The 10,028-nt window shown below is 47.4% G+C and overlaps 1 protein-coding gene across 1 annotated transcript in view; it reads right to left on the bottom strand.

Annotated features, from left to right (window-relative positions):
• Positions 1 to 9,001: 9,001 nt before the first annotated feature.
• The window catches only part of TMEM173 (transmembrane protein 173), a 6,916-nt gene continuing 5,889 nt past the window's right edge, over positions 9,002 to 10,028 (bottom strand). The window contains exons 5-6 of the mRNA XM_006891232.1: positions 9,753 to 9,939; positions 9,002 to 9,210 (exon numbers count right to left, since the gene is read on the bottom strand). Coding sequence (XP_006891294.1) covers positions 9,002 to 9,210; positions 9,753 to 9,939 — 396 coding nt within the window. The remainder of the gene's footprint in view (positions 9,211 to 9,752; positions 9,940 to 10,028) is intronic.

The following is a 10,028-nucleotide window of genomic DNA, read 5'->3' as shown; positions in this document are numbered from 1 at the left end:
GTAACCATTATCGCGTTTGACACATCAGTGTCACAGTGTTTAGTATCAAAGCAACCATGAATTACCTCTGTACAGCAAATGGACAGACCAGTCCTTTTGGAACCTGGTCTCCATGCTAGGAAGCTCCTCAATTCCAGGAAAAACTAGGACATGTGGTAGGAATGTCTGGCCTATAGACACTGAAGGAAGCAAGGACTTTCCTTCACAACTGACAAAGAGAGTAGCTTTCCCCTAGAGCCAGCATCTTGAATCTGGACTTCTAGCCTCCTAAACTGCAAGACAAAAGATTTTTGTTTGTTAAAGCTATGCTTTTGTAGCATCTTTTTTACAACAGCACTGAGACACATATTAAGTAAAAGTAAGAGAGCTGAGCCAGATGTCTGTACCTATTATGTAGGCTACATTCTTTGCTTGGAAAAGTAGAGAGTCAGAGAAAGAGAGGAAGAACGTTAACAAGATGGATTGACATTGCAACAATGGGCTTGAACACACAGGGTTTGTGGGGATGGCACAAGATAGGGCAAGGTTTTAATCCTTGTTCATAGGGTTGCTCAGAGTCAGAATAAACTTGATGGTGCCTAACATCCACAATTAACCCTTCTGAACTCACTTTTAACTGATTGGTTGCTCGTAACCAAGTTCATTATGGAAGGATCACATAACACAAGGTCTCATTAATGGCATGATCATTGTAAAGAGAGCAAGGGCCACGTGGAGATGAACGTATCTGACCTACCTCAACTTCACAAAGGGTAACTGTTTCTGTCAACAGTGCCAATAACACAAAACCAATTCCCATGAGGTCAGATATGTCCCCCACATGCCCATACCTCTTTTTACTCATCTCAACACCAATTTTACTGCTTTACAAGGTTCAAAATCTGATGTAACCACACAGAACCATATTGGGGAAGTAAAAAGTTTATAATTCAGATTAATAACAGTATTCTTACAGTCAAGAAAGCTCCCAAAATGTGTACACAGGTACCTCGGCCTTGAGCCTTATGGCTTCAGACCAGTGTTCCCAAGTTCTCAGTCCTGCTAAAATTGACTTTCCTTCACCAACACCCCATCTCACATTAAGTCTCCAGTTTAGCCATTGGTATTGCTGCCATAAGTGTAGCTAGAGCAAGAAAAGCATCCTGTATTCTGTTGCTGCTTCTTCAATGGTGCCAGAAGATCTGTCTGCTTCTTGAGGCTGGTTTGCTCAATTCCGAAGGTGAGATTAGCCAATCCTTTTATAGATTGTTAAAACTAGCCAATCCCCTTATAGATTTTTGAGACTGGCGATTCCCTTTGCAATGGTAGCTAGTCAATCTCCTTGTGGATAGGCTAACACACCCCATTTGTATATTCTCCCTCATCTACATAGCAAAGCCAAATAATAGCTATGAATTCTGAAAGATAAACTCCACAAGTATATTAATTACATCAAATCTCCTCAAAAGAATGTCAAGTTGACATACAACTTAACCACCGAAGGTGTGTACATGTATGTTTAATAACTTTCTTAAGCCCCCCCCAACCAAATAAAAATCCAAATAACTCATTGTTGTTGAGTGGGAACTGACCGATAGTTGACCCTCTAGTGGGTTTCTGAGGCAGTTACTCTTATGAGAGGAAACAACTTTTGTAAGATATAATTTACATACCATACAATTTATCCATTTAAAGTGTATCATTTCATAAAATAGATTTGTGCAACCATCACCATAATCAATATTAGAATGTTTTCATTAAGCCCTGAAAGAATACCCTTATAGACCTATAGCTTTTTATAAGAAGGCAAGCCTTTGAGTGAGTTTGAGATGGCTAACCTTTGCTTGTTCTTTACTTCTGGTGGGCTTACAATTGACACAGAAAGTTAGATGGCTCTCAGACTTCCTGGGATCCACCACATCTAAGGCAGCCTTTCTTGGACCTCCTCAGGATGTGCTTCGAAAAGAATATCATGCTGGGAAAGGTGGAGGAGCAGAGAAAGAAAGAAAGAAAGACCTCTGACAAGAAGGATTGAAACAAGGACTGTAACAATGGGCTGGAGCAAATCAGAAGTGGTGAGGATGGTGTGGGGTGTGACAGGCCCCTCTCCTTCAACTCCCTGGAGCATGGGCTCTTCTTTGCCTCCCTAAGGAAAACAGGGTCCTTTCTAATCTCCCCTGTGGAGTTACAAAAGAAAAATAACCCCTGTTTACAGAACTGAGACCTCTGACCTTAGGAGTGAATGTAGAGAGACTTGAGGTCTTTTCATTCTAGATTCTTGCCCTTGAACTTCAAAAGCCATGGCTCTAGTTCTCCATGTGCCAACTGTGGTGTTTTAAATTTTGTTTTTAAAGAATTTCAGCTCCTTGAATATCCCCCTAAGAGGATCTGTGAAAACAAAAAGACAAAAAGACTCTATAGGAGTAACTGTCCATTTTGCCTTGAAGTATCTTCTTCCTGGATGCTGAGTCTGCGGGAATAAGGACAGGATACGGGACACTTGCTGTGTAGTTTCAGTCACGGTGATAGACTTTGGGATATAGAGAGGAATGACACAAGATCCCTGCCCTCATGAGATTCATAGCCTAGATGAGAGGAAAATGAGTCCCCACATACCTTATAATAAAAGGGAAAGTATGGTGAGTGTTAGGAAAACAGGAAGAAAGATACCACTATATATGGTTTAAGAAAAAGAAAGCAAGCTACTCAAATGTAGTGGGTTGAATGAATGGATTCCTGGAGGAGGTGACATTTGAACTAAGCCATAAAAGATGATTACAGTTTTGACAGTGGGAATGGAGGAAGTGCAGCTCATAAACGACAAGTATGGGAAAGAGAAGAGAGAAGGTTGATGAGCTCAGAAATTCCACCCTTTTACTCTTCCTCAAACTTTCGAGAGATGTGTCCCAGACTAGTGAGAGAGGAAAAGAGAAATTAGCCATCAGAGGATCAGAAAGTGGGCACTTAGACTAAGGGTCTGGGAAACACCATGGAGATGCCTGTGAGGGTAGTGGGCCTGAGTCTTGAGGAGGAAGGAGGCCAACAGCAGTGGATGAAGACCTAGATGTGTGGCAGAGTCCAGACCTAAGTAGGCCCAAGTGGGGGTCAAAGAATGACTACAGCCTTTATTTTCACTGATAGAGGCTAAGGCTGGAAGTCTCAAGGCCAATTCTCTACTGGTCTCTATTCTTCAGGGCAAATGAATAGTCCAGAATTGTTGGTCAAGGGAACTGAAAGGTCTGAGTAGGGGATGGCCCCTGAATCGTCAGGGTATCAAAGTATGGAGCAGCTTGACTAAGAGACCAGGAACCAAGAGGCTACAGTTTGCCTCCTGAGATCAGGCAACCAAGTGAGGAGTAGCCTGGGCTTGCTAGCCAGAAGTGGTGCACGTTCAAGGGACAGAATGAGGGGGATGGAGTTAGTTGGGTCACAAGTTATCTTTTCAAAAACTGTCCTGAGAACAGTGAGAAGCCATGGCTAAAAAGAGACATTCCCGACGTTCCCCTCTTCAATTGCAAAAGCAACTCATGTGTCCAAGTAGAACTGTAATCTGTAGGGTTTTCAGGATGGACTTTTTAAAAACTAGATTGCCAGACCTTTTGTCTGAGGTACCTCCAGCCTCTAAATTAGCAGCTTTTTGCACCACCTAGGGAAACATACATAATTTATATTTGTGAGAAACAAAAGGAAAAGAACATGTTAGAACATATGAGAAGGAGAGGAGTAGTCAGGGAGTAAGGGTGAAGGAACACTGTTTCATTTGTTAAGATTTTAATTCTTATAAATTTAAAAAATAAAAATAGAGAAAATGTCAAGAGATGAGTAGAGTTTACACCTGAGCCACAAAAATTTATTGTAATCTATACTTTCTAGTGTGTTTAAAAAGATTGACTTTTTTTTTTTTAAGACACTCAAAGGGCAGTAACTTAAGGAGATTTGTTTGGGTGGGGCTGGCGCAGGATGGAGGGTGGGGAAATTGTCCACTTATCTAGGATCTGGTGGAGGGGGCGTGGGCAGTCCATTCACGCCCCTGAAGCTGGCAGAGGGTATGGACACAGACACCTAGGTATGAAGGAGCCAGATCAAGGTACTATCTAAGTGAGGGGGCTGGGCCCAAGGTAGCCAGATGCTCACGGAAGTGAAAGCGCGGGAGAGAGCGGTTTGGGTGTGTGCACAGGGCGTGTGACCCACAGACGTGGCAGCTCCTAGTCAGGGGCTGAGCCAGGTGGCCAGCGCTCCTCTGCCAGCCGCCACTTGTCCTGAATGAGCCCCCACCTGCCCGGACAATGAACCAGGTAGACCCTCCGAACACCCCCTTCTCTCCAGGCTGGCTGGACCCCCCCTGTAGGGGCCACCCCTGCAAGGGCCACCAGCCTGTCACCAGCCTGGGCTTCTCCTTTGTTCTACACATCTGGAGCTGCTTCCTCACAGCCTGGCCAGGGAGCTCCGAGGGCCCTTGAGAGACAGAGAGCTGTGGGGGAGGGGTGGGAAACTGGGCTTCCCACGTGTTAAGGGACACGTGTTGTGGGTGGGATGGTGTGACCAGGGGCTAAAGGAATGGATTTGTCCTGGGCAGCCTCTCCGGGTCTCCTGCTACCTACCGATGAGGAGGACCAGGTTAGAGCTCAGAGGTGGAGGGTCCACTGAGTTTGTCTCTGGATGGTCAAGGGGCGGGGGAGACAAGAGGAAGGAGCCCGTGGTGGTCTGGCAGCTCTGAGTTTGGAAGGGTTGCCACCTTCACGGCACTTTCTTTATGACAACCCCCACCTTCCTTTCCATAACCTCCTACCTGGGCCCAGCACCCCACTGGTGGGGACAGAGGCAGGAATAAGGAACCCAGCTTTGGGTAGAAGAACCCTAGGACCCTGACTAAGGTTGAAGCTGCCCCAGGGTCTCCTCACTTTATCTTGGGCAGAGTCAGGAATCGATCCATGCTGGGTACCACTCTTCTGCCTTCATGTGAATCAGAGGGATGGAGGCTAGGAGGCTGGGCAATGAATGAACAGTCCCTTTTCCAAGACTTTTTTAAATAGCTGCTTATTGTCCACTGCCTAAACCTTGAGACAGTAGTCACAGAATGCTAAGATTTCTGATATAATATCTATTTTGGATTTTGCTGGGGACCTAGGAGGAGGTTGGAAATGGACTTGGGCTTCAGCCTCCAAGGTCAGGCTGTACTGAAGCTGCTTTTTTTTTGTATGTCTTTGTCTCCTTGTCTCTTTTTTTCCTCTTCTTTGCCTCTATCTTTTTTCTGTCTCCAAATTTAATTCTCATTTCTCTGTTTATTTTTAGGCTGAGTGTCTCTTTGATTCTCCCTGTTGCTGTGTGTCTATCTGTATCTGTTTAATCTCTGTTTGCATCTTCACTCTCTTTGCTTGTCTTACTTCTACTTATTATCCCAGACTCTTCCTTAGCATCTCTCTCAGTTCCCTCTGAGTCTCTGTCTGATTTGGTCTTTTTCTGCATGCCCATGCCCATGTCACCTTCTGTCTCTTTTACATCCCTCCCAGGCTGGCCACCCCTGTCTGCCTCCAGCTGTGAACCATTCACTGGCGCAGGAGCCCCAGAAGCAGCTTCCAGAGGTGCTGGATGGAGCCTGGGGAAGCTCCAGAGATGATGGACTCCCCCTGCTCACTCTCATCGTTTCTATCTTTGTCCTGCTGGCTGTCTGTATTGTGGTGGCGGTCCACTTTGGACCAAGGCTGCACCAGGGCCATGCCACTCTCCTCAAGGAACCATCAGCACCAAAGCCAGAGGGCAGCGTCTACCTCACCCATTGGCGGATGCTGGACCCTTGGGACAACCATGAAGAAGCCCAGAGGGGAGTTCCTGTTACAGACCCCTACACTGCATCGGATGAGCACTGGCCCAGCATCGGAGAAACCACTTATCTGTAGGAGAGAGACTTTGTAAAGCTGGCCTGACCTGGTTCAGAATGAGAAACTGGACAGAGAATTAGGACCGAGGCAAGCTGGGACGTGGGTATCGAGGCTTCAGAGAGGCACACGTGGACTCCGCTGGAGCTGCCCTCTCAGCAGACTATTTGGACAGAAAGCCCTTTTATGGAGAGGAGAAATAAAAGACACTTAAGACAGTGCCTCCATCCATGTTGCTGCGAGTGTCCACAGTGCCCAACATCACTCTTAGAAAGCATCTCTTCTGCAAGCACCGGACCCTAAAGCCCCTCAGTGTCTGCAGAATGCCAATCTTCGCACCCAGTCTCTTCTCATTTAATGTCAAAGTGAGTCCATCTTGGAAGACCCTACCACCCATCACATCCCATGTATGAATGTCACAGACCTCCTGTAGAAACCTTTCCACTGGTCACCAGCTCTTGTGAGGGCTAAGAAAGGAGAACCAACTCAGGGGACCTGCCTTCTCTTTAGAACTCTTTGGAGCTCAGGGAAGGAAGGGAACCTATGTCCTTCACCAAACTGGGAAGGCCCTTTACATTTCAGGGCCTCAGGCGTGGGTTGTGGACAACCTCCAAGGTCCTTGTGAGCTCAAAGTACCATTTATAGTTCCCAAGATTGGTGTAACCTCACTGTCCTGTCTTCTCATTGTGGAGTGGAGAGAGTTTGAGGGCTCTCACTCCTACTTTCTATGTGCACAAGGCTGCTGGAACCAGCCTAGAATTGACTGTGGGGTCATTTCCCAGACCCAGAATCTTCCAACAGGTAGGGGAAAGCACAAAAGGATTAGGATGGAGCCTTTAAGGGGAAGAAAGGCATGAGGAGGAGATTAGAAGGGAACCTACGATAGGGAGCTTGGGAATAGGCAGTGGGCCAGGAAAGCAAAGCTGAGCTTCCTCTCTGTGGCTCTCTGACAAGGATTCCTTTCCCCTGTCACTGCTGAATCCCATCCACATACATCCAGAAGCATGCAGGAAGACATTTGTGGTGAGATTTGGGGTGCTTTACCCTGAATAACACCTGAGGGCAAGAAGTCAGCCCAGGGTTCTGCTCTTGTTGAGACCCCAGCATATTCAGGAAGCCTGGAAAAGAACAGAACGTGAAAAGTAACAGAGATGGGAATTGTAGTGTGTGCAGAGGACCGGCTCACCTCCTTTCAGGGAGCTGCCGTGTTTATAGCTGCCACTGTTTGTGGGGCCAGCTATGTGCTGGACACCAGGTTTGTCTGTGGACCAATGTATGCAGACCCACGTTTGTCTGTGGATGCTCACAACTTTGGGAGACAGAACCATTGTTATCTTCCTTTTATAGTCAGGGAAATTGAGCCTTCTCAGGATACCCAAATGGACAGAGATATTAAGTGGTAAAGTTAGAATTAGAACCTGAACATCACATCCGTGAGTGGTGGGAGGTCACAATGGGGAAGCTCTCATTCTGGGCTGTTTTTAAGGCACGGCGATTTTCTAGGTGTGATGGTGCAGGGTCCTTGGGCCTTGGGGACAGGAGAGCTGATACATGTCCCCCCCCCCTTATTCCCTTTTGTCAAATAGGTGGGTGTCTGTGTGTAGAACATTTCATCATGGTTATACTGTCCTCAGAGATGCATATTGAATATTTATAATGAAAAAACGAAGGTAGAACGGAACAAGTCCAGCCTGAGTGGAACAGGGTGACTAGCAGGATGGGCTGCCAGCTCTCTCAGATAGGTGCTCTTCACCACAGCGTCGTTGCAGTGGCTCAGGCATGACATAGGTATGGCTGGCTTTGTTGTCCTTGGCCCCATGGAATATACAATCTTTCAAACAAGTTCCTTCCCTCCTTATCCCTTTGCTGACTCTCATCTGGGGATACTTCTTCATGGGGAGCCTGCTCATTTAAGCAGCCTCTTGCCCAGGACACAACCATGTGCTCCTATGGCATCTGCTGGATGGGCCCTGGGCCCTCCCCACCCCCTCCAGGCCTCCCCTGGAGATAGGAGACTGAAAGAGCAGGTGGAGTTGAAGATGTGGCCCAAGTCTACGCCTTCAGTTCAGCTGGTGGGTGTTGTCCACGGTGAATGACACCACCTCAGTGCTCTGCACTAGGATGAACAGAGGCACAAGGAAGTACATCTGTGCGGGTGTCTTTGGATATCAGTGTACCAACTGTCAATCTTTTTATCAGTCAAAGATCCAGCAGGAAAGCAAGATGACCTACACTGGGTAGTCTGAGGAGTGTTTTTAAAAGATATTATTTAGAGTAAAGTAGGAGGTCAAGAAATAGGTAAGATGATTATTATTTCAGAATGAGTAGGGACAAATAACACCCCTAGGACTGAAAGGGCAAGGGGAGGAAGCAGATACTGGATCTCGGAGAGAGACAAGATTATGGGGCTGGTCTTCCCACAAGAGCCATGCTATTACGTCCAGAATACAGAGAACGTACAACAACCTGGATACTGATACTTATTGCTGTCGAGTTGGGACTAAATCAGAGCTGATCCTCTAGTGGGTTTTTGGAGGCTGTAAAGTGCTCACAAGGAGATTTCCTCTCTTCTTCAGAGCTGCTGGTGGATACAAACCATTTGTGGGCAGGCCATGTGGTCTACACCACCAGAGCTCTGCTTCCTAACCTTTACCAGGGGCCTGATAAATCCCCCAACCTCACCCTCCTCCTCTCCATTCTCCTGCTGGAGCTCCCCACTGATAAGGCCAGAAGCCAGAAAGCAAGGCAGCTGATTGACACTGTCCACACAAGTCAGTGTCCTGAGTCAGAGGAGGTGCAGAATAGTGCAGAGTGAGCCTGGTAGGTCAAATGGAAGACAGCTGGCACATCTCTTAAACTCATTTAGTATTTGGCGTTTACAAGAACCTTCCGTATACTCACAGCCCTGTGAGATAGGAAGAGCAGAGAGTATAGTCTCACTTCACGGATGAAGACACTAGAGTTCTGAGAGGTGAAGACTCTAGTCTGAGGTTGTAAGACTCCACTTGAAATATGACACCCAGAGCTCTTCTCTGCAAGGTCCCCTCCAGGAGGAAATGTCTCTGTTGGAGTTTCAGTTTCTGAAGAGACTCCCTATTCCGAAACCTTGGGGTTCATTTGAGGCTCAGGTGAGATGACTCTGGGTCTCAGCAGAAATCTGTGCGGAGAGGGAGCGGTTGTTCCATGCCACTGATGAGGAACGTGGGCTCCCGGGACAGCGAGGAGGTTCTCGGTGAGGAGTAACTGGGCATCGCGGAGTTCTCTACGCTGCCCACAGTAACCTCCTCCCTTTCCTCCTGCCGCAGGTGCCTGAGGATCTCTTGAGACAGCGAGAAGGTGCTTTCCTCTGCAGACTCTGGAAGGGGGCGCAGGGAGAGTAAGGTGAGGACTGTGCTCATTTCCACCAGCATATAACCCAAAAACTTGCTGGGAAGGCCTTCTCCCCCAGCCAGTGGAGCTAAGTTTTCATGGGTCCCTAGAAATAGAAAGGGCTTTAGAAACAACGGAACTCTACCCTGGAGCTTTTAGAGACGATGCCTAGGGAGGGTCAGAGATTAGCCCACAATCACTCTGTGAGAGAGCATCAAAGTTGAGGTGTCAGCTTCAGTCCACTATGAGGGTGCTTTGTATACTGTGGTCTAGGTCTATTCTGCTAAAGTTAGGGGCCTCTAGAGGCCAAGTCTTCAAACTTCCACCCAGGGGCCCAAGGCCAAAGATTTCAGCAGTCAAATGTCTCAGGGCAGAAGATGAAGCCCTCTTTCGAGGGAGAAAAGAACAGGGCTTGAATGCCCCGGCTAATTGGGAAGGGCAGGGGAAGATTCTGCCATATCTCTTTGTGACCCCCATGGGCCCCCTTGGACCCCTGACTTCTGCCCACCCAGTCTGCCAGCCACTCACCCTGGTAGACAATGAGGCGACATTTATTCTGACACTCAGGTGCATCTGCCAGGATGTCTTCAAGGGTCCGGCAGAAGAGTTTAGCTTGCTCAAGTCGATCCTCCCTACTGAAGCCAGCTCGGCCATCTTGTGACATGGCAAACAAGGTCTGCAGAGGGGTGGCATACTCCAGGACACAGACGCCTGCCTAGTGGAGATGAGAGGAATAACAGAGTAAGCCAATCTACATCCAGGAGAAGATAAAATAGATGAATGGGACCTTCTAAGAATCAAATC

The sequence above is a fragment of the Elephantulus edwardii genome, unplaced genomic scaffold (genome assembly GCF_000299155.1).
Source record: "Elephantulus edwardii isolate Elephantulus edwardi_28Jun2011 unplaced genomic scaffold, EleEdw1.0 scaffold00095, whole genome shotgun sequence".
Taxonomy (NCBI): Eukaryota; Metazoa; Chordata; class Mammalia; order Macroscelidea; family Macroscelididae; genus Elephantulus; species Elephantulus edwardii.
This window is presented reverse-complemented; position numbering and strand designations above follow the sequence as displayed.